Consider the following 26,141-nt stretch of genomic DNA (forward strand, 5'->3'; position numbering starts at 1 on the left):
CTAGTACAGGTATGGGACTTGTTAACCAGACTGCTTGGGACCTAGGGTTTTCCAGATAAGTGATCTTTCCATCATTTGTATCTCCATACCTTAAGTCTGCTAAAAAATCATTTCAACATTAATTAAACCCAATAGAATAATAATAAAGGTATGGGATCCAATATATATATCGAAGTTCGGGAAGATTAGTCGCCCTGAAGAAGAGGCGATATATATATATATATAAATCGCCTCTTCTTCGGGGCGACTAATCTCCCTGAACTGCCTCCCGCCGGCTAGAATGTAAATCGACGGCGGGATCGCACTCGTGAGGCAACTTCGGGCGACTTCAGAAAACGAAGCGCACCGATTACCATCCCACTGGCAATTTACATTCTAACTGGTAGGAGGAAGTTCAGGTAGATTTGTCACCCGGAAGAAGGGGAGATTTGTCGCTGGACGACTAGTTTCCCTGAATCTGAGCGTGTCTCTGCCCTTAAGGTATGAAGTTCCAAATTACAGAAAGATCCATTATGCAGGAAAACCCCAGGTACCGAGCATTCTGGATGACAGGTCCCACACCTGTACAATAGAATTGTAGGAAATAATTTTTAAAAAAAAGGGAATTATTTGATTAAAATAGAGTCTATGGGGTAAATTTATCAAAGAGTGAAGTTCCGCCACTAGAGTGAAATTTCGCAGCTCTCAATTCATTTCTATGGGATTTTGAAAGGCATATTTATCAATGGGTGAAAGTGAAAGTTCACCCTTTGATAAATACGCCTATAAAAATCCCATAGAAATTAATGGTGAGTGGCGGAATTTCACTCTAGTGGCGGAACTTCACTATTAACTTCACTCATACCATACCTGTACAGCCTTCCTAGGCCTATTGATTTCTACAACGCTTAATAAACTGCATACAGGATACAAATATGTTAGAACTTATTTGTGCTGCTTGCATTTACATCAGGTATATGATTTAAACATATCTAAATGCAATGACTGCTTATTATTCACTAGTCCATTTTTGTATTACTGTATTACTAACAGTGTATCTTCTTGCCCCCCAAAAAAATCTTTTTACTAGACATAATGATTGCCTGTTTAGGAATGCAATGAAACCTTCTTCATTCAGTTCTTCAGAAGAGAGTGTTTTGTGATTGCAAGCGGTAAAATTATTCATGCTTATCAGCAGTCGTATTGATTGAATGCTGCAACGTATCTGGTGCCGGCCATAATGCTGATAAAGTATCCCATTTTGTATTTTTAACAGATACTGAGCATTGAGTGAAAGCAAAGCACCTAGACTAGAGCAGATTAACAAAATGGGACTTTCTGCCACTTGGGAATTCTGAGCTTTAACAACCTTGTAAAGTCCTTTTTATTGCTATATTAAACCACCACTAAAACATTTTATTTGCACTGCGACCGTATGGGATCAAGGAATTAAATCAGCAGTAGGGCATTTAACATCATTCCACACATTGGCAGGTATTCAGATCTGTGCTTCATTAGCCTATATCTGCTATATAACATATGACAAATCTGTAGACTTCGTAGACAGTCCATGTCCCTCATTCTAATGCCTTTTGCTTATTGAGATCTCACAGAGAAGAGGTGTATACATTTCTGCAGGATGCCCATAAGTAACATTGAAGCCCCATTCCCTAGCATGGCCACACCCCAGATTCACCAAATTCTGCCCCGATTCCCAGGGAAGAAAGCCCCTTTTATAGCTGTCTGGCTTCAATCAGGCCTTTAAAGAAGTTGTTCACCTTTGAATTAACTTTTAGTATGATGTAGAGAGGGATATTCTGAGACCATTTGAAATTGGTTTTCATTTTTTATTATTTGAGGTTTTTGCTTTTTTATTCAGCAGCTCTCCAGTTTGCAATTTCAGCATTCTGGTTGCTAGGCTACACATTACCCTAGCAACCACGCACTAATTTGAATAAGAGACAAGAATATGAATAGAAGAGGACCTGACTAGAAAGATGAACAATACAAATTAGCAATAACAATACATTTGTAGCTTTACAGAGCATTTGTTTTTTTCGATGGCGTCAGTAAACCCCATTTGAACACTGGAAAGATCCAGAAGAAAAGGGCAAATCATTTAAAAAAACTATTAAAAAAATAAATAATGAAGACCGAAAAAGTTGCTTAGAACTGGTCATTCTTTGACATACTAAAGGTTAAACTTAAAGGTGAACCACCCCTTAAACAGCAATCTCGTCTGTCCCCCTAGTGTGCAGGGGGCCCATGAGGCATTATACATTTAAATTTACACCAGTGCAGTGACCGACAGCAACCAATGAGCAATTAGCTTTTATTGATTTTAGTGCAATAAAATTAATAAAAGGAATTACCAGGCAAGGTTACTGCAGAGTAGCTAGGGTTGCCACCTAGCCGGTAAAAATAATGTTATTAATAGGGAAAAAAGATAAATATATAGGAAGGCCGGTATTTGTTTCCAGAAAAGGTGGCAACCCTAGTAGTAGCTAATTAAAAAATGGCAATAGGAAAGGGAACAGATGAGAAACTACAGGTCAGTATAATATTCTCCACTGGTTTGATTCCTTTAATGCCTTCACTCAGGTTTTGCTTTAGGACTGCAGCAAGAATACTGTAAGACTTAGTGCTATAATTAAATCTCAAAGCACTTGTTCTTAAATATGACCGACAGTTTAAGGGGCACCAACATTCCCTGTCAGCCTAACAGCCCACATATGTTAATATGACTAGCAGTTCTAGCACAAGAGCAGCTGCAATAAAATGCTTTTAAAATCTGTCATCGGTTGCATGAGCTCCGATGAGAGAAAAGAACCAAGGGCATCTCTGACAATCCCTTGGTTCAAACGTTTGATAAAAAAGGCAGGTATTGCTTAATTAGATAATAAGAAGCGATTTGGGGCTTCACAGAGGACTTAAAAATAAAAAAAAACATGTCTATAATATTTTTGTGGCATTTGTGAGCCCCTTTTGACACAGCTGAAAGTTTAAGCGATACAGAATAATCACATAAACATCCAAAAAGCCTGATTAGGCTTTTTTGGACCAAAAAGTTGAACTTGACGGAGGTATGTCTTTGTTCAGCCACTATGCTATTATATAAAAATGTTTCTCTAAACAGTTATATTGGGTATACAGGCAGCATTCATCTTTAGTAAAATAAAAAAAAATCATGATCCCATTTATTACCATATACATGAGAAGCATGGGGGGTTATGAAATAAAAGGTCTAGTCACCCACAGCATCCAATCAGGAGGAAGGATTTAGTGGTCGAGTGTTTAAAAGCCATCTTATTGCTTGCTGTGGGTTACTTCATTCCCCACTGCCAAACACCATGGGAAGGCTGCAGTGTGCTTCATAGAAGCAGATTTCTAGAATAGGATTGGTTAAGTATAATGTTACACACATTTATATATGATTTGTCTCTGGGGAAATCATTTAAAACAGTTTCCTATTTTAATCTGAAGGCATGAGACCTGTTATCAAAATCAGGATCTGGGGTTTCCAGATAATGGGTCTTCATACCTTAAGTCAAGTAGCCATTAAATAAACCCAATAGGCTGGTTTTGCTTCCAATAAGGACTAATTATATCTTAGTTTGGAACAAGTACAAGATACTGTTTTATTATTACAGAGAAAAAGGAAAAATGTTTTTAAAACTTTGGATTATTTGGATAAAATGGAGTCTACGGAAGACGGCTTTTCCCTAATTCAGAGCTTTCTAGATAAAAGGTTTCCGGATAACAGATCCCATACCTGTATAAGATTTATCTGGCACAGCCTAGAAACGCTGGAGCCTGGTTTGTTACCAGATGTTTGTGCAATTAACACATGAAGATCAATTTTTCAATTTAGGAGGTTGGGGGCATGCTGTACTCACTGACAATCACTAAGGCTAAGGCCACACTAGGCGATAGCGCCGCGATTTGACTCGCGGCGACTTTTCGCCGCGACTTTTAAGCCGCAATCGCTGGGGAAACTTTTGCGCTGGCGTCTATGGGGAATCGCGAAAAATCGCCAGCGTAAAAACACACGCGGCGATCTTTTCTCTACTGTCGCTCGAAATTGCCTCGCTAGGCGATTTCGAGCGACAATAGAAAAGAGATCGCCGCGTGTGTTTTTATGCTGGCGATTTTTCGCGATTCCCCATAGACGCCAGCGCAAAAGTTTCCCCAGCAATTGCGGCTTAAAAGTCGCGGCGAAAAGTCGCCGCGAGTCAAATCGCGGCGCTATCGCCTAGTGTGGCCTTAGCCTAAAGAACATTACGGGAAACAATCTGCAACAATTATCTCTCTTGTCACTGACATGCTTCCTATGAAAAGCCCAGGGGAAAACAGGTACAAACGACAACACGTGACACTGTCCTAACATCACAAGGCTGCTGCCATATCTGAAACATTTATCTCTGTGATATTATTTGAAAAAAATTGATACAGGAGGATATTTGCTACCCTGTTGCCTATAATGCAGACTTAGAACATGATATAATTCATAGAAAAGATATTTATCAAAATATTCTGTGTAATTAGTTGTACAATTGTGAGCTGTAGGCAAATGCAAATTAATGGGGAATGCTGATTCTTTGACTACAAATATGTATCGTATAAATGTACTCCTAAAACAGTACAGGGTTTAAAAGTTGATCCCTATTTCTAAGTTTTATAAACATAGAAATAGGGACCAACTTTTAGTCTATATGGTAGACTATATATGAGCTATACGGCGGGCTATATTATAGCTGTCATAGCCTAGACGGCTTCTTGCATTTTTATATTTTGCAACAGTCAGTACAGGTATGGGACCTGTTATCCAAAATGCTCGAGATTTTTCTGAAATTTGGATCTTCATACCTCAAGTCTACTAGAAAATCATGTAAACATTAAATAAACCCAATAGGCTGGTTTTGCTTTAAATAAGAATTCATTATATCTTCGCTTGGATCAAATACAAGTTACTATTTATTATTACAGAGAAAAAGGAAATCATTTTTTAAAAATTAGATTATTTGGATAAAATGGAGTCTATGGTAGACGGCCCTCTCGTAATTCTGGAGTTTTCTGGATATCTGGTTTCCGGATAACGGATCTCATACCTGCACCTTATCCCCTATATATTTCGGAATTATAGAATATACTGTAAATGGCTGAAAACGAATTCCATAACAGACAGCTCTGGGGAACACGTATTTTGATTGGTCAGAAAATGTTTATTAAGAGAGCTAATGGTACTTGTATTACATTACTACCATGTCCAAGTAACACATATAGAATTTTAAGTGATGATGTGAATCTAAGAAATAAGTTAATATTTTGAATTTTGTCAAAGGAGTTTTTTTTTAAAAAAAAGTGTGCCTGCTTTCTCATTCTGGAGCTGATAGTGTCTCTGTGCTGTGATAAATGACACTGAATAATATTTATACAACAATAAAGTTGCTTTATAGACATTTCATTATTTAGATGCAATCTGCTGGCCCCTGTATTCTCTCTCCACAATATTAAACCTGATGATGATGATATTTAATAATCACTACAATTACAACATGCAATATCAGCAAGTAAGTATTATAAAGAGACACGTGTACATTCTTATAAAAGACATACATTCCAGAGACATATCCACAAAATAATAATGTACTATTTGTAATGGCTGCTCATACAGGTCAATCATTTTAATTACAGCCTGCCCCCCACAACCATTAAGTGGGAGTGTCCGTTTCTTTACCACTTAGTAAGGGTGTTAGGGCCCTGGTTTTTCATATGAGTAATAATTTTAAGCTATTTCTAATTGTCTTTGTAAAAGTTATTTAATGTCTTACCTATTTATAATTAAATGCCCCATATTTCCAGATGAAGGCAGCTCAATCTTACCTTGACACGTGAAACAGCGGATGTGGAAGTGGTTGGTTTGCACTCTCACCACTTCTCCCTTGCACGTTTCTCCACAGCGGTAACATTGGATGGGGCCCGAATTCCCAGAAGGACTGTAGGAGTTATGCTGATATGGCACTGCCGGAAAAAAACACAAAAATATGGAATATGTTATCTGGAATGTTTTTCTGGTTAAGAGATCAAGCTGCAAAAATATTCTAACATTAAGGGGCAGATGTATCAAGGGTCGAATTTCGAGGGGTTAAATCCCTCGAAGTTCGACTGGAGAATAGAATCAATAGGGAATTCGGGCGAATTTACGCGCTGGCGAATAGTCGAATGGGCGAATATTTGCCCGGCGATTAGTCGAGCATCGAATATTCGATCAAAGGATTTTCATTAGATCGAATGATCGATTGAATGCCTTTTTATTCAATCAAAAATTTAGAAAAAAAGCCTATGGGACTTTCCCATAGGCTTTTAAAGCAATTCGGTAGGTTTAATCTGGCGAAGTAGGCAGTCGAATGATTTTTAAAAGAACAGTACTTCGACTATCGAATGGGCGAATAGTCGCCCCGTTTTTTAGCTCGATCTATTTGAATCATTCTACTCAGGGGAATTTACGCCAATTTGATAGTCGAGGAGCACAAAAAACTCCTCGAAATTCGAGTTTTTTTCCCTCAATTCATTCACCCGAGCTTAGTGAATCTGCCCCTAAAAGTAAAAACCCCAATAGGATTGTTTTTCCCCCCATAAGGATGTGTAAAATCAGTAAAAACAAGAATAACTATTTTTTGCTTCCCATGTGCCCTCATTCATGTGACTTGTGTTTTGATAACCTACAGTCACTCTTTACTGCTGCACTGCAAGTTGGAGTGATATCAACCCCTCCCTTTCCCCCAATGGGTAGGTTACAAGATAACATCTCCCTGACACCTGCATTGCTAAAAATGCCCCCAGCACTCAATAGTAAAAATTCAAGTCCAGCTGACTCAAGTCGCGACTCCTTCAGTTACATTGAGTAGGAAAAACAATAGCTTATTTCAAAGCAGCTCCACTGTGAAGTGCTGGCTCTTTCTGAAAGCACATATCCAGACACAGTGACCTGAGATGGCTGCCTACACACCAATATTACAACTTAAAAAATACATTTATTGGTTCATGAATCCATTTTAAATGGTAGAGTGGATTATTTGCACTGTGCACAGAGTGATTTAGTAATGAATCCATCAATAAATCTTGATTTTTTCACAAGTATTCCTGTTGAGTGCGGTACTATGTCACTTTATATATAAATATATACGTATAATACACAAGAGCCATGAATATCCTGTAAATTATATCCTTATAAATGGTGCTTAGTGATGTCATTTCTGTCACACGACTCAATGAAACTTGTGTATTATAATAAATGAAGTAACCCCTGTTGCAAAATATGAGGATATTAGAAGTATAAATACAGTCGGTCTTGCATTGTCTTTCTATTTCCAGAGCACACAACAAATTGAATATTAGTATCTGAATATACCGATTCACCAGATCCATTATGCACAACAAAACTTCCTGAATTACACTCCTCTTTTCAAGTATTAGGCCAGCTGCCTTTCATCAAAAATATAACTCATTGAGCATGTGCATAGTGTTCAGCTGTCTGATTATTTTTTTCAACTGCTTTCTAAGGATTGGCCAAATCTAGCTGAAACTTGGTGCGTAAATTTGTGAATATTGCAAATGTAGGTGGTTCTTCTAACAAGCTGCTCTTATTACATAACAGATTCGGTTTCATAAAAGGTAATGTATTGTGAGCTTCTTATTTCAGCTACTCTAGCATTCTATTAATGCATCTTTAGGCTACAAAGGGGTCTGTCTTCTTTGAAACGAAGAGTTTGGTTTTAGTGCAGGTATAACCAAATCCTGTATTCACTGTATCCATGAAATAATGACATTTTTCAATTATATTCATAATTTCTTATATGAACATCCATGGCATTTAATAGGGAAACACATTATAATCACCCCTTTCCTTTTTAGTATTTTAATCAAAATTTAAACAAATTTAGGTGGCGCAATCAGCTGCTCCTGCATTGAAATAGAACAGAAAAGGGACAGGGCTACACTTGGCTGTGATGAAGTCACTGACACCATGGGTCATAAATTTTCTTCACATCCCAAATCCCATTCCACTGCACAGATTACTGGGACCTTTTGTGCCGAAGAGCAGTTCACCGAAAGGTCTGATTGTATTAATATGAGCAGTTATGAAGGCAAGGCATGTGCCTGGTGAGAGCAGGCTATTCCTCATATCACCCTGGTTGAGATCCAAACCTTTATAAACAGAACAGTAGCTTGTGATTTGTCGGACTGACCAAGGGAACAAAGACTGCAATAAGTAAATAAATACTAAAATAACATATAGACACTGAAGGACAGAGGTCCCTGTCCCATAGAGCTTACAATCAAAGTGATCACCCCCTTGCCCGTAGTACAACATAAGGCTTTGATTTTATTTTATTTGTTAGTGATAGAAACTTTTGGGTACAGTAGCGCTCCATAATACACCACTGCACAAACGAACATAATATCCTTTCCATATTTCATTAAGTGAAATGATCATTAATAAAGCCCAATAACTTCATCCAATTCTTACCGAGGGATCTGCAAAAAGAACAACGGACGGATGTTTTATTTGCTCGGAGATTTGAGGCAGCGTGTTTTGAAGAACAGGCGTTAAGAAATGGTAATGTTTATCAAGCTAATTAGCAGATTCTGATAAACACAGCTGAGACAAGGATTATTAAGTTTACAAGAGAGGGCAGAAATAAAGGAGAAAGGAGAAAAAAAATGAAAGTAACGCTATCAGCAAATCATTTCTCTCTTTCAACTCAATAATTTGCTTTCATTGTGTTACTGTATACACTCATTCAGAGCAGTGTGGGTTTTGTTATAATAAATCTTTATTTTACAAGTACTATAGATCCTCACACACAAATCATGCATATAAACCCATAACCCAGCTGGCACAGGATAAGTGTCTGTCCTGAGAATAACAAGTTGAATATTTCCCTAAAACTAGGCATTTTAGGACATGAGCCAAGTACTCAGGGTTGGATTGGGCTGGCGCACACTTGGGAAAAACCCAGGGGGATTTGGGGCAGGACCCTCTGACGGTGGCGGAGTTGGGGGCCTGTGCAGGTGGCGGAGGGAGGGTCAGGAGCCCAGGGGGTGTGGGGGCCCCTGATGTGGCAGCCCCAGTGGGGCCAGAGCCCCCAGTCCAATGCTGCTCCTTAGACATACTCAGGGACTCCCAGATTCCCCTGAAAATCCACCGTTTTTGCTGGTAAGCCCTGTCCCTGGATAAAACGTTTCCATTCTTAAGTATGAAGTTGCCAGTTATGGAAAAGTACATAATAAGCTATTAAAAGTTGTAATATGTTATGTTATTTAGAACATCTGCCATTTTAGCTGCTTTTCTCCAGGTCATGTCTGTATTATAAGTATATTTTTCTTCAGTATGCCTCCAAACTGAAAACAATATTCATGCTGAGACCCCACCATGTCATGAGCGAATGTTTTCACCAGCCATGGATTCTCTGAGAAAGTCCGCATTTCGCCATCTGCAAATTTTTTCTTGAAACTGTGGCAAAAATTCACAGTGAAAAAATTTGCAGAGACAAAAATATTGCAGGGACAAAAAAGTCGCCATAAGAAAAAATTTGCATTGACTTTTAATGCATTTGGACAAAAAAGTTGCCTTAAGAAAAAACGCCCAATGTCTTTAATGAATTTGGAGCGAGAAACATTGTCGCGCACATAAAAAAATTGACGCATGTAAAAAATATGTGATGCCCATTGCCTTTAATGCTTTTCACAAATTTATCGGCAAATCGAAACAGGACAGATTCACTCATCACTACTCACCAGTGATCTATAGAATGGTATAGGGAATGGTATAGGGATCTATCCCTATCCTATACCCAGAAAGCTCTGAATTATGGGAAGGCCATCACCCATAGAGACGATTTTAAGAAAAATAATTTAAAAAAAATTCTCCGTAAAAATAAAACAATACCTTGTACTTCATGGTACCTAAACTGCATGAATCTGGATTGGTGGCAATCCTATTGGGTTTATTTAATGTTTAAATATTTTTGACCAGACTTAAGGTATGAAGATCCAAATTATGGACGTTATTGAAAAAAACTCCATGGCCCAATCATTCTGCATAATAGATAGCTGTATAAACTCCCTCTTTCTGCTACTTTCTGCTAACTTTCCAAGTTGCTTAAATGGATTACATTGAAAAAAAGCAGACACCAAATAACTTGTTGCAGTTTTTGCAGTCAGTATTTAGTACAGGTATGTATCTGTTATCCAGAATGCTCGGGACCTGGGGTTTTCCGGATAAGGAATCTTCATGCCTTAGGTCTACTAGAAAATCATGTAAACATTAACTTAAAGGAAAACTATACCCCCAAAACAATGTAGGTCTCTATTAAAAGATAATGAGTAAAACAGCTCATGTGTAAAACCCTGCTTCATGTAAATGAACCATTATCATAATAATATACTTTTTTAGTAGTATGTGCCATTGGGTAATCATAAATAGAAAATTGCCATTTTAAAAAATAAGGGCCGCCCCCTGAGATCGTAAGATTCACTGTGCACACATACAAACCACATGTAAGGTCACATGAGCCAATTAACAGACAGAGTTCTGCCTTTTGCTTCCTCACTTCTTCCGGTTACAGTTAGTGTTGTAGTATTTCTGGTCAGGTGATCTCTGAGGCAGCACAGATAGAGTCATGAAATGGTGGTTCAAGGCAAGAGATGTAAAAGGGCAATATTTATGTAAATATATATTCCAGTTTGGTAAGATTCTTTAATATGTCATTCAATTTGATATAAACTATCTGTTGCTTAAGTATTCATTTTGGGGGTATAGTTTTCCTTTAACTCAACAGGCTGGTTTTGCTTCCAATAAGGATTAATAATATCTTAGTTTGGATCAAGTACAAGGTACTGTTTTATTATCACAGAAAAAAGGGAAATCATTTTTAAAATTTTGGATTATTTGGAGTCTATGGGACTTCCTGTAAATCTGAGCTTTCTGGACAATGGGTTTCCGGATAACGGATCCCATACGTGTATTACTCTTTGCAAAACTAGAGTGAATAGGGGTAATGATTAAACAGTCTTTTGCAAGTCCAGCCACAAATTCTCCATTGGATTGAGAATTGGACTTTCCAGGACATTGACAGTATTCTGTTTAAGCCATTCTAGTGTGGTTTTGGCTTCATGCTTGGGTCATTGTCTTGCTGGAAGACAAATCTTCCCCCGAAAGGCTCAAGTTTCTTGCAGACTGCATCAAGTTTCCACCAGGATGTCGCTTCATTTTGCTGCGTTTGTTTTATTTGATTTATTTCATATAATAAATTTAAAAAAATACATTTCAAATGCTGCTTATGTATGTCTCTCACCAGTACTACTCCAAATGCCAGTGAGTTGAATGAATACAGTTGGTACCATCTGTATGGTACACAAGAGAAAATGCCTCATGAAAGGATATGCCCAGAAAGGATTTGGGCATATACTGAAATGAATCAAAACCCTACATTGCATATAGACAGTTGTCTCTGTGTTTAAAGTGCCTTGATTGTAAGATTTTGGTTTGGCCAATAAGGAATCTTGCTAAAAAAGCACTGGGATTTAGCTGAATGTCAAAATGAATGTTATTATAGGGGAGCTCCTTTTGACTAGAAGATGGATTAGAGCTCACTATTAAAATCACCAGGAATTCTTTCTCTCTACATGCAGTATTTGTGCACAAAGCAGTTATTTTGTTAGAATTTGTTTGTACTGGAATCAATTATTTAAATGAGCTGAAATACATCTGCTAGGAAAAGAAGCCCCCCCCCTTTAAGATATATTGGATCTAACTGACACCCAACTGCTGCATGAAGACAGAATGAAGGGAAACAGTTGCTGAGAGAGGGATAGTGAAGATAAACGTATTATTTCAGAAACTATGCAGAATATTTAATTGATTGTATTTTGAAAGTTTCTTATTTCTCCATTATAGTGTATCCATAGCCCACATATCGTGCTTCCATAGACCATATTGTTACTGTTACATACTTGCCCTAGAGCCCAATAGCCTGCACCAGCTGCAATGAAGACATTAGCCTAAATTGTCCCTGGTGCATTGCTGTCAATAGCCCTCCTTGTCAGCCATAATATGGCTCTGTAGCCAACAGTTCCAATACAGTAACCCATTCGCCAATCTATAAATCCCCTGACATTCTGCCACTGCCACGGAGTCGCTCTGCATGGCTGCTCAGAAAACAGTGCATTCTGCACTATGTATGTAAATGATCTGCTAATTAGCTAACTGGTGTGGAAATTATATGCATGGTATATATTTGCAAAAAGGCTAAATGTTGGACACAGTTCATTATCTTGCTCCCACCATTCACTGGCTCAATATCTGCTATTATCCCTCATTATCTATTTGTTTGTGAATAACTTTGTGTACCCCGCCTCTGTCCACTCTGCCGTGTCCATGTTGGAAAACTGTTGAATTCTGATTGGCTGACTGGCTGCAGCACGTGCTGGGGTAGTAATACTAAAGGAATAAAGACTGGTCTCGTACCATTACTGCATGTGACCCTTGGCATGATCCTTTATTTCTATATACTTTATACATATCCTTCAAAAGAATTCTAGTATAACTGCTTAAACAATAAGTAATATATCCAATAGTATGGTCTATGGGATCTTTTTTCCACTAGGTGAAAGTGACCAGAAAATACCTCGTGCTGATCCTATAGGGCTGAACCCGCTGGAGATAACAAACTACACCTTCCATTCCTTGATTGGGGGAGGCGGATATGGCACTGTAAGTGATGGGCTTCTGAACAGGGAGTACTTACACAACTATAACGTAGACATGGTAGGAAACAGAGGGAAGTATATTTTGATGAACTTAAGAAAGAAAATAGTTTCCTGATGTTTTTCTAAAGGATTTGGAAGAATATTTCCAATGAAACATCATTGAATATATTATCTTAGATCTAAATCAGTAATCATTTCAGCATGTTACATCCACAATGATCTCAAAAGAGACCTACTTATATGTATTTACTTTATTCTCTCTTTATTTCTCAGGTCATGCTGGCTTCTCTAGGAGACAGAAGGCCAAATGTGGCTGTTAAGATCTTAAAGAAGAAGCCTGGAAGTATCAAGAGCATCCAGGCCGAGATGAATGTGCTGAAGATGACCGGAGGAAGCCCATACCTGTGCCATGGATATGCTGCTTTTCAAACACAGGTACAAATCTGGGTCATTATTGGCAATCACTAGGTAAATTAATTTATCTGTATCCCCTAGGTGGCCTGTCAGTGTATGCATTAATGACATAAATGACAAAGTGTGGAAATACCACTGACTTGCACCAGCCAGACCCTGCACCAGTTCTGTAGCAAATACTTTATATTGTCCTTACACACACTATATAAGCCTTTTTATGCCTTACACTACCCATACACACCTTCAAGCTGGATAATGTAACCCGCCATATTTCAATCTCTTTTCTTTTATCTGTGTACCCAGCGGCATGCCTTCCTCATCATGGGATATGTCAGCGGGGGAAGCCTGAGGGATCAGCTGGAGAGTCACGGCGCAATGGACATGACCAGAGTCGAGTAAGTGGCACATGGAGGAATGTGGTAAATTTTAGACGCTAATGGCAGATATTGGGTCATTCACCATGGTCTTTCCCTGTAATTCCGAGTCTGTGATACATTAACTAGCACTTATATGTACTGTACATTTCCCTTCTATTTTAATTTAATATGATCAATGATTATCCAAACAGCATTAACTAGAGGGCTCATTAGATAATTGTCAATTAAAGGAGATTTTTGCAATGCAGACAATGACATTAAAATATCATACAATATGGAGATTCTGACAACAGAGAGCATTTTATTTACATTCAGTAGTGACTTATTCTTAAATGATGAAGGAGAGTGTATGATAATATTTACATCTTTATTTTTTTCTTAAAAGGTTCCACTCTGCAGAGTTGGTTTGTGGTCTCCCGTTCCTTCATGACAACGGGATTGTCCATCGGTCAGTATAACTATAACTATTCCAGCTCTCATCTTGCGCTTTTTACATTCTTATATTTATATTTTCATTAACTGATCCCTTAAACATGATAATGCATTCACTTTAGCTAGTAGTATAATGGTCTAGGGTTTATTTACTATAGGGGAACAAAATGCAAAACATTGGTACAACTATTCTTTACGCTCAAAGTGTAATTGTGCCTAAAGATCAGGTGCAGAGTTTTAGCCAGGTACCTGGTGCATAAATATATTCAATTGTTTTCCCTTAAGTTGACATGTGAGTTTATAATATTAGATCCATTAAATGTATCCATCACCCATCTCTTTGTTTCATTAACCACATTTATCTCTATATTACAGAGACCTCAAACCAGACAACATACTGCTGGACCAAGAGGGCCACATAAAAATCTCAGACTTTGGCCTGGCCCAACAGAACATCTTCGGTGACAGAACCATCACCGGCCCAGCGGGAACACTTGCCTACATGGCCCCGGAGGTAGGAAATTCCTGTATAATTACAGAATGAGTGCAGTAAAATCAGTACAGGGGAGCTAAGAACAGCTTCAAAGGTTAATAAAATAAAATTTGCCTGTTACTTCTGAACCTGCACCAGGAAAAAAACTGGAAAGTCCTAACAGACAACACTATTTGGTTCAGCTTTTAATCCTCATATTTCTATACTCAGCCCAAATTTCAATGCTTTTGCATATTCAAATTTGTTGTAGCTGTCTGCATTACATTATATCAGGGATCCCCAACCTTTTGAACCAGTGAGCAACATTCAGAAGTAAAAGGAGTTTGGGAGCAACACTAGCATGTAAAATGTTCTTGGGGTGCCAAATAAGTGCTATGATTGGCCATTTGGTAGCCCCTATGTGGGTCGTCAACCTAGATTGAGACTCTGTTTGACAGTACAACTGGTTTTTATACAATTAAAACTTGCCTCCAAGTCAGGAATTCAAAAATAAGCTCCTGCTTTGAGGTCATTGGGAGCAACATCCAAGGGGTTGGAGAGCAACATGTTGCTCACGAGCTACTGGTTGGGGATCACTGCATTATATGATCTGGTCACTATTCCAATGAAAATCGTGTTGTTGAGTTAACTAAACATTGTAGGGAGGTCAAAGTGTCAGTAAAGTTTCTTTCCATTTAAGATCCTAGAAAACAAGGAGTACAATGCAGCGGTGGACTGGTGGGCATTGGGAGTTACCATGTGCGAAATGGCCACTGGTGAACCCCCATTTGAAGAAGACGATGATGAGGATTCCATCGACGAGTTCAGCATCCTTAACTGGCTGAGTGGGGATGTCAAAGATCTACTGAGAAAGGTGGGTATGGCTGGTGGTACAGAGGAATTGTAACTTGCCCACATGTATTTACACACCATGATTTTATCTAAAACTGATCACATATGAAACTAAATGTGCTGTTTATAAGCCCCTTTGCTCTGTTTACTCTGTTAAACCCATATTTAGTTTAAAACCCAAGCAGTAAAAAAACACATTCCCCTGGCAGGTTAAACACATTAAATATAATTTTTTTTAAGCACAAAATAATGTTACACATTTTACTATGCCTAGCTTGTTGTCTTGGGGTTTTAAGAGATGCTAGAAAATTCTCTGTATGCCGTAATATGTTATTCTTAAATGGGTTCCACACAATGTGAGTGATAGAACCAACTGTATGATCTGTCCAGTGTGAGGGTGTTAATGGTGGGTTCATTACATAAACTCACATCTGTAATATTCATATTCATATTTTGTCCCTTCAGCTACTGGAGAAGAATCCTGACCGGCGCCTTGTTGTGTATGGCAACATCAAACAGCACCCATTCTTTTCAGCCATTGATTGGGAGGAATTTGAACGGCAACCAGTACCACCCCCTTTCAGTACATGGCTGCTGAAATATTTATTAGATAGAAATAGGGAACTCACTGACAAAGTAGGTGGAATCCCAATAAATATTACCTATTGTGTAACCTTTAACACTTTCCCTGCCAGGTTTTTGTAGCTTAAGGTCCCTTTGGTAACTTTGTTTTTCTATGCACCTTGTGCAGGTTTTCTATGTCCTTTGAATATCATACATTTTAAGAAATAACTTGCAATTTAGAGAATGCAGTGCATGGCTTTCTGTTGCACTGGATGATTAAATGTTAAAGGCACACACTGTAGTGGGTCACTTACCAATACTGGATAAGTTATATCATTAAGACTAAATAGTGTTTTCTCCCTTTTATACAGCCATCAAGGGAACACATCAAGCCAAATGAAGGAAAGGCTCTATGGTTCCTGGAGTCCCCAAAAAACAACAACACATCAGGGGACACAATAAACATTCCAGGCCTTTCCTTCATTGATTCTGCTTTGCAGGATTATGTTTCTGAGGCTCAGCCATGCAATTCCATCGGGCATGGACAATATAACATCCATAACCATCATCCATGGACTTCGGAACAAGAACATCTCCACCTGCTGCATGGAGACACATCACACTCTGCAATGCCTGGTCATACCATCTGATCCAGTGCCACCTGGGAAACACCTTCTAGACCTCACCCAGTAACATCGGGAAGAGGTAAGTGTATTTATATTTATTTAGAGCGAATGGTTTAACCTAGCATAATAGTTTTTTGTTTTTGGATAACATTTATGCTTGAATTTGTATGTAATTCCACTTTGTTCCCTGTAAACAAAAACTTCAGTGTTGCAATTGCTTCTATCAATAAGATAACCCTGTCACGGACATGAAGTTTTGGAAAGTACAGATCCTGCAGATGTTGAAAATTTAAAAATGGTTAAATATATATTTATATTCCTAAGTACCTAAGAATTTTGCTGAAATAAGCAGCTTTTACTGAAATGACGAAAAGCAACTAAAATGCAGTTCCAATAGTATCTTATCTAGTGATGCTCCAATTCCAAGATTCCAAATCCAAACCCTGGCACTACTTTCGGTAAGTTTACCATACTGAACATGCACTTACACAGGCAGATACTTGGGAAATCAATTAAACATGTTGATGCTCTAGACTAGAAGAAAGCACCCCAGGCTGATGAGATTACTGTGAAAGATATGGTCCGGACCAGAGCACAAGGTTAGTGATTTGCTTTTAGTTCTCCTTTAACCAGCTGGACCATGGCCTTCCTCTTGACATCACATAACAACTTTCCAATGTTTGATAAAGGGCTGGTTAAGCTTGAAACGTTGTCAAGATTGAGGCAGGAATAAATGAAAATATTATTTCACTTAATCGGAGTTCTGCTGAAATATTTTCTGGAGTATGGACCGGACCTGAGCAGAGAGAGTCACAGTCGGCACCCGGCGCTACAAAAAGCAGTGTTTGTGTAGCACTACTCTATTTGTTTGGGATAACAACATTCCAATGTTACAATATATGCAGTATCAATTAATAAAAATATTTCTCCAAATCAAATTTGTCAGTGTCCCAAATTATTTAAATTGTGCTGAGAGCCAGCAGCGGTATGAGTATTAGTGATGGCAGGTTGACTGGTTGGGTGGGTTTGGGTTGAAACCATTGCAGGTTAGGGTTGGGTGTGGGTTACACTGGGGAAGTACATTCCTCCACTGCTCCCAAAGATTCCCTGTGTTGGAAACAGAGGTGCGCACAGAAGTTTCGTACAGAGGGAGAAGATGTGGGTATCAGTCGAGTATGTGTCCTACAATGGAAACATTTTGTGGGTTAGGGTTGAATGAGGGTTAAGGTTTTATGGGTTAGGGTTGGGTGACGGCTGAGTTTTCCTGACCCGCACATAACTATTTATGGTATCTTGTACACCCTACTGTAAAATAGATAATGAATAAAGTACCCCCTCTTGTAAAATATAAGGATATTATAAGTTTTCAAGGAGTTTCATGACCATATCAAAATATGAGGCCAGATACAGGTATCGGAACTCTGAGGTGACTTCTAATATCCTCATATTTTGAAACAGGGGTACTTTATTTATTATAATACACAAGTTTCAGTGAGTCATGTGACAGAAATGACATCACTAAGCTCGGAATATAACCGATGACATCACTAAGCACCATTTATAAGGATATACTGTAATTTACAGGATATTCATGCCTCCTGTGTATTATAAAGATGTTAGGCTGATGAAACATGCTCTCTTCAAGCTATACATGGACAAGCCCCTATTGCCTCCCATTAGTTTAAATGTAAATCTTTGGGGCTGAAATGCATCAGCTGGAGTAGGTGCACAGAACAGAAAGGGATAAAGACTGTTTTAAATTGCAATTACATCTACAAATATCTTTAAAACCATTGAAAATGTTTAATCAATGTATATCAGAAAGCTGCATTTTCTTCCATTATGCAAAAATCATATTTTAGGTGAAGGGATCCATTTAAGTAAACTGCAACAATAACACAATGTCATTATCCCAAAGATAATGTAAATCCTTCTTATGCCACTATTTGGCTTTTAAACAGTGAACATAACTGGTTAAAATAATCCTATATTTCCAAGGTTCTTGTTGCTAGGGAACTCTGGGTTGTCCATAGCAACCGTCAGCAGACTCCCAGAGGATACAAGAAATGTGATGTATGCAGGAGAATGGGTGATAGGGAATAGAATGAGGATCCAGAAGGAGGCATAAAATCACTTAGCATATGTAAATACTAAATACGCCCTCAGCCCAAAGGAAACACAATTTATCCTTTTAGTTTATTATGCTTTAAACCCGCAGTTTATTTGCGAGCTGCACAATATGCTCAGACACAGGGCAGAGAAGAATAAAGGCGAGCTCATTATTACATATAATCCACCAATGTAAACAAGTATTACAAATCTCCCTGATGGGAAGCAAAAAAGGAGCTATGGGGAAAGATCAGAGGAGCTCAATAACAATTATTAGAAGGTTCTGTTTGGAACTATTATAAGTATTACGTTAGCAGGCGCCTATCAAAGGATTCCTGCCGTAATACCTCTGCACAAACCTGAGGCCATGTAGTGAACACTTTAAAGTGCAACTAAGCTATTAAATAAGCATATTTGCTAGAATAATAAATAACTTCTCCATGCCTTAGAACTCCACAACATTAAAATGATGAATAACTCTTTCCAGACTGAGTTTCTACAGTTTCCTTTTTTACAACATTTGTTTCATTTTGTATATGCTTCTTAAAGCTTGGATCTTTTTGTTCTCAGGTAGATGTCACATGAAATTTTAGTATGGTGTAGATGTAGAGAGTGATATTCCGAGACAATATGCAATTGGTTTTCATTTTTTATTATTTGTGGTTTCTCAGTTATTTAGCTTTCCAGTTTGCAATTTCAGCAATCTGGTAGCTAGGGTTCAAATGACTCTAGCAACCATGTACCGATTTAAACATCAATACTGTCTACAAAATAACAGATCACAGTTGGGGAAAACTGGATGCATGACATCCCATTTGATGTTGCCCACATCCAATTTTCTGCTCCACAAAAATTGGAACAAATAAGATGCTTGTGTAATTGAGGCCTGTGATGATCCCATTTCCTTCAATACGTCTGCCAATATCCCAGCTGATTTTAATATTTTAAGGGAATGTGTATCAACAATACATCATCATTATCTAGAGGTTTCCTTTATTTTCTCAGGCAAGTCCTGCTCACAGCTTTATACATTCTAATGAGATTTAAAGTGAGACTCATCCTCCGTCATAAGCGCAATCTGAGCTGAGTAGTCAGCAGCAATTCATCGAGCTTAGCATTTTATATCGGATCATTGTTACTTAGTTACTACGGTTGGAAAGATACAATGATCAAGTTCAGTCTTCCATTCATACATTGGGTTCTCTTCAGGCTGCAAGCTAATGTGTTGTTGTATATAACGTGGTTTTGCCGCACTATGTTGCCGATCTATAAATGCCTCATAATAAACCAGAAGGAAGCAATAAAATTGAATACATAAAACAAAGTCCTTAGGTTTTTTTATGATTATTTTTGATTTGCTAAAAACACATCTAACTAAAACATGGAATTGTTCCTGATACTTTGATCTGCAGAAACTAAAACTACTTTTCTATATAAGCTGATTTTAACAGCTTTTTTTAGCAGCCGACGCCAAGACTTTTTTTTTTATATTTATAAAAACAAATCAGAAAAATATACAGGCATGAGATCCGATATATGGAATCAGCCTTTCTGTGAATTACAGAAAGGCTGATTCCTATAGACTTTATCCAAAAAATTCTAACCTTTTTCTCTGTAATAATAAAACAGTAGCTTCTACTTGATCCAAACTAAGATATAATTAATCCTTATTGGAAGCAAAACCAGCCTGTTGGGTTTATTTAATGTTTACATGATTTTCTATTTAAACATATATTCAGCCCTCATTTTGGTGTACAGGTATGGGTCCTATTATCCAGAAAGCTCAGGACCTGGGGTTTTCTGGATAATGGATCTTTCTAATTTGGATCTTCATACCTACTACTAGAAAATTATTTGAACATTAAATAAACTCAATATGGTTTTGCTTACAATAAGGATCAAGTATACCTTAGTTTGGATCAAGTACAAGGTATTGTTTTATTATTAGAGAGAAAAAGTAAATAATTTCAAAAATTTTTGAATTATTTGGATAAAATGGAGTCTATGGAAGATGGCCTTTCCGTAATTTGGAGCTTTCTGGATAACGGGTTTCCAGATGCTATGGTACATTGGATCCTAGCAACCAGATTGCAGAAACTGAAAACTGGAGTGCTGCTGAATAAAACGCTAAATAAGTCAAGAACCACAAATAATAAAAAAAAATAAAACCAATTGCAAATTGTCTAAGAATATCACCCTACACATTGTGCTAAAAGTTAATCTAAAGGTAAGCAACCCCCTTAAATCTACTACTTTACATGACTAAATCTACTACTTTAAGATTTGCTGAATAAAGGTTTTTAGTTTTACTCAATTTAAAAAAAGCCTGTTGTACTTTGCCTGAGGACACAATGATCCCGTTGTACAGGCACACAGTTATAAAGGTCTGTGCAGGTATCTAAATCAGTACTTGCGTACTAACTCGGGTGGAAGAAAAGGTGTAACGTTATCGTTCACTTGACATATGGCAAGTTGAACAAAGGACCACTTTTGGTTATGTTAAGTAATGAAAACTGATCGGGTTGGTTGGTAATGTGTTGCCAGGTCGGCCAGGTTCTCAGGCCTATAATACAATGGGCTGTGTTTTGCTCAGATTAACCTGCATACCAAGAACATCCCAAGGCTGTCCAAAGGAAAAGAGGAGAATTGGAATTATTGACAAATTTCCATTTCAATCACAGAAGGGGTTATAAGGTCTTGCTGGCTTACTATTGCTTTTGTGACTAATCTTATTTCTGTTGTATGTTCAGTTCAGTGTAATACTGCTCTTTCCTTTGTGACTCTAATAAAGAATGGAATAATTTGGGCAATGATTTCATATACGTTTCTGTTCTCTACAAACTGTACTACTTACAGTACTTGGTAGGGACAGACTTATTTTCTTTCTTTCTATACCAGGAAAACATTTCCTTTGTGTTTTAAAACTGATTTACTATGCTCCAAAGGCCAGAAATCCATTCACAACAGGCCATTTACTTATGGCTCCATCGTGGGCTGAGTGAAGTTTAAATGCCTTCGATAGGAATCAGACACAATTGCACCGATTGGTGTCATTTTCAGAGTTTGGTGTGCACCCGATTCTTCTGCCTACTGATGCATGACTTAGTGGCAACTTTGGGAGTTCCAGAGTCCCCCCCTTTGTCAATAGGCACAGCAGTGCTCAATTCAGAACAAGAGGAAGGCAGAAGTGAAAAGTGCAACTATAAGGAAGTTAAAGGAGTGCATTCTAATGCTGTTAACTTCTATCTAAAGCTGAACTCCACTTTGCCACCTAGAATGCCAAACATCTAATCAATTTTCTTCCAGCCTTTATATTATATTATAACTCACTTTTTTTCTTTAGACTGGCGATCCCCAACCAGTGGCTCACGAGCAACATGTTGCTCACCAACCTCTTGGATGTTGTTCCCAGTGGCCTCAAAGCAGGTGCTTATTTTTTCATATTTGGCTTGGAGGCAAGTTTTGGTTGCATAAAAACCAGGTGCACTGCCAAGTAGAGCCTCCTGTAGGCTTGCAGTTCACATAGGGACTACCAAATAGCCAATCACAGCCCTTATTTGGAACCCCCACAGACATTTTTCATGCTTGTGTTGCTCCAAAACTGTTTTTACATTTGAATGTGGCTCATGGGTAAAAAAGGTTGGGGACCCATGCTTTAGACTTTGGTCCCAAACTGCAGTCTCTTGTTCTGCACTCTTTCTGGTTAACAATTGTATCCCAAAAAGATAGTGTCCCTGGTTAGAATTGAGGACATGCCAACTCATAAAGTAAAAAACACTGTTAATTGTAGCATTAAAAAACAGGTGGTTGCTGTGTAACGCGTTTTGGGAACACCATAGACCAGTGATCCCCAACCAGTAGCTCATGAGCAACATGTTGCTCTCCAACATCTTGGATGTTGCTCTCAGTGTCCTGAAAGCAAGGGGCTTATTTTTGAATTCCAGGCTTGGAAGCAAGTTTTAATTGCATAAAAACTAAGTATAGCGCCAAGTAGAGCCTCTTGTAGGTTGCCAGTCCACTAGGGGCTCCTAAATAGCCAATCACAGCCCTTATTTGGCACCCCAAGGGACTTTTTCATGCTTGTGTTGCTCCCCAACTCTTTTTACAGTTGAATGTGGCTCACAGGTAAAAATGGTTGGGGACCCCTGCCATAGACTAATAGACTAATACCATAGCTGACTGACCAAAACAGAAAACGAGAGAGGTCTATGTCATCCATAGATAACATGGGTGTATCATGCAAAATGTTTCTATTTCTCTTGCCACACACATACTTTACATTCTCTATTTTCTGCTTGTTTTTTCACCTCTCCACTTCTGTGCTTTATTCCATCTCTTTATCTTTTCTCCTATATAGTATGCCCCCTCCATTTTCTTTCTAATCTTCTTTCTGTTGACTAACATACAGTATAACTTTGTCTTTCTGTACTTCCATAGTAAGCAAGCAGCCATAGAAGGCCAAATAGTTGGGCGCACTTAAGGTCCAAATGATGTATAGGGTCATCAATCAGCCTGGAATAGAATGGTGCTACACTTCAATGCACTGATTCAACCAGCCAACAAGTTACATTTGGCTCAATTAAATATCACCTGTCTGCTCGGCCTATGCTTGAAAATCCAATTAAAAGCAATTTAAATGTCTTCAGTGTTTATCTTACTTAATAGCTGCAATCAGTAAATCCAGGATAATCTTTCTACTATGTCAGGCTCAGACAGTATAAGGTTACACGGACTGGAGAAATCACATGAGGAAGGTTTTCTGTAGGGAGCTATGACATCTAAACAGATACATTAATGAAATGTCAGAAACCATAACAATAACACATCATCCCTTTACCTCCCTTAAGTCTACACCACCCTATAGAAACTCAGGCAACCTTCTATTTTGGATTCAAACTGCCATCTGAGGAAACATCTGTATTGGGCACTTGACTCTGCCATGGAATGAAATATGAAATCTGGAAATGTATTTCACAGACTTGACCCAGGTCTGGCACTTACTGGAACTGCAGGAGACACATACTGATAAGAGAGTGCTCTCTTCAATCTTAATTATGCTACACGTGATCATGAGTGCATCATAGTGTATGGCTAGTGATGAGGTTCCCATAGTGCTAGTCATATATGTTCTGTACAAAATGGTTGTCCATGACACTCAAATAGAATCTGCATCCCATTTAACCTGAACCCGCCCAACCAGTGCAGCATTCCCCCGCCCCAGAATTCTAGTGTTGTTGAACTTACTAGAGGGAGTTGCATCTGACACAGTTGCAGCTTATGTGTCATAATTAACAAAGTTGTATTCGCACTTGAACACAATTGCGCTGAAAGCTCTCCCAAGTCTGGCTGGCATCATCTGTGGTGTTTGCATGACAGTAACACATCCAGTCCATAATTTAGATGCAAATGTGGTGCGCCTAATGACACAGGGAGCTGAGGGAACCCTGGAGCCACTGCAGGGTTCTGCCACATGAATAAGTGCAGCAGCACTTCATTTGGTACAGGAGGCAGAAGAAAGGCAGCAGCTGCAAGTGCAACTATACAGAAGTGCAAGCAAGCAGTGCATTTTTATGCAAGTACCTTTACTAGATGGGGTTTTACATGCAACTGACTGCAAGGAAATGTGCACAAGTGCAACTGCTCATGCGTTTGTAAATTGCCCCAAGTGACTTAGCCCAAATGGATGTGAATTGCTTTTGAAAATATTAAACAAATAGTAAAACTATGTGGACATAAAAACCATTACAAGGCTTGACTGGTACGCACAGCTCAGTAACACATTGAATACTTGTATCTGTTGTATATCAGAGCACAAGAGATCATTTTCAATCACTTTGCAAAGAACAAATGAAAATAAGATCCAGGTCAAAGATCTCCTCTGATACATAGGGACTTATGTATCAGAGCCCTGTGTACCAGCTTCTCATGGGCTTAGCCGTGTATTTGTTGTGAGTGAGAAAGACAAGTTGGTATAGGAATGGATACGCCTCCTTCCAAATAGACTGGGACAGAAATGGCACAACCTCATCAATTCCCAGCTCTGGGGGTGATTAATTACAGTAATACCGCACAGATTTCCTACTATAACTGGCCCGTAAATCATCCTCTTTGCAAAGCATCCTTAAACCTCCACTGCCAAGGCCATCTAATAAATGCACCCTGATATTCCAAGCCAACCTCTGATAGCAGTCGGGGCTAGCCTGGAAGCCAAAGTGATTAACTGGGTTTTTACTGAGGCACTGTGAGTTGTTGACGAGAATCATAACTCTGTTTCTCTCCTTTCTAATTTCATTAAATTCAAGGATGTAAAACAAGTAAGAGAAGAGCTGGTGCAATTCACTGTGCTGTGCAAATGCTGGGCCTGGCCAGGGTATAGGGCAGATGAAACAGAATTCAGTAATCGAACCATTGGGTAAAAGGGGAATTTCACACTTGAATTTACATTAACTGCGACACTGATGTTATGAGACAATTTGCAATTGGTCTTTTCTATTTTTTTCATTATTTTTTCTTAATTACCTTTAACCAATTTCTTTTTAGCAATATGTGCAAAAATGATTGTTTCTGCACATGGTGGAGGTGGATAGGCAAATATTTGAGCAATAACAAAGAGAAATCAGATGGAACTCACCAAGCAAAATGTGCTGAATTTTTATGATTTATTCAGATCTCTGCACAACATTTTAGGGGATCAACCACCTTTCTCAAGAGCACAACCTATCCACCTCGCCATCTGATTTCTCTTTGTTATTGCTACATGTATGGAACTGAAGAGCAGCAAAGTTCCCAGATAGAGCACCACAGTATTTAACCCATGGAGGTAGGATTCTATTGAAGTTTGATTAAATATTTGAGCAATTTGCAGCAAAAAAAATGAAAAAGCAAAAAAAAAAATCTCTGAAAAAATATCTGACAGCTGTTTTAATAAATGTTTTAATTAATTAGATGCTTTCCTGGCTGGCAGCAGTGCCAGACTGGGGGGTCCGGGGCCCATTGGGGCTGCTGCCTTAGGGGCCCACCACCCCAGCCATGAGGTCCACCTCTTTCCCCCAGCATGTACCTGGTTGCATGTGTGGTTTTCACTTTTTGCTACCGCAATCGGGGGCTGGGGGAGGTTAGAAGACAGCACAGCAGGAGAGGGTCTAGACTGGCAGGGCCCACCAGGATTTTTCCCGGTGTCCCGCCGGCCAAGTCCAACTCTGGCTGGCAGGCAAATTTACCTACAAACAATTATTACTTTAAAGGTAATAAAAAGCCAATGTAAGGTTGTCTGGAGCACCATGCAATAAATAAGGGATCACCACGTTTTGAAGCATTTAAGCAGTGATCCCCAACCAAGAGCTCTCCAACCCCTTGGATGTTGCTCCCAGGGGCCTCAAAGCAGTTGCTTATTTTTGAATTCCTGGCTTGGAGGAAAGTTTTGGTTGCATAAAAACCAGATGTACTGCCAAACAGAGCCTCAATGTTGGCTGACAATCCACATAGGGGCTACTAAATGGCCAATCACAGCCCTTATTTGGCACCCATGAACATTTTTCATGC

The 26,141-nt window shown here is 38.6% G+C and overlaps 1 protein-coding gene across 9 annotated transcripts in view; it reads right to left on the reverse strand.

Moving 5' to 3' along the window:
- The window catches only part of ablim3.L (actin binding LIM protein family member 3 L homeolog), a 125,547-nt gene that overhangs the window by 49,126 nt on the left and 50,280 nt on the right, over positions 1–26,141 (reverse strand). For all 9 annotated transcript variants that reach the window (XM_018252155.2, XM_041586201.1, XM_041586200.1 and 6 more), the window contains exon 2: positions 5,863–6,000. In XM_018252155.2, coding sequence (XP_018107644.1) covers positions 5,863–6,000 — 138 coding nt within the window. The remainder of the gene's footprint in view (positions 1–5,862; positions 6,001–26,141) is intronic.

This window comes from Xenopus laevis, chromosome 3L (genome assembly GCF_017654675.1).
Source record: "Xenopus laevis strain J_2021 chromosome 3L, Xenopus_laevis_v10.1, whole genome shotgun sequence".
In the NCBI taxonomy this organism is placed as follows: domain Eukaryota; kingdom Metazoa; phylum Chordata; class Amphibia; order Anura; family Pipidae; genus Xenopus; species Xenopus laevis.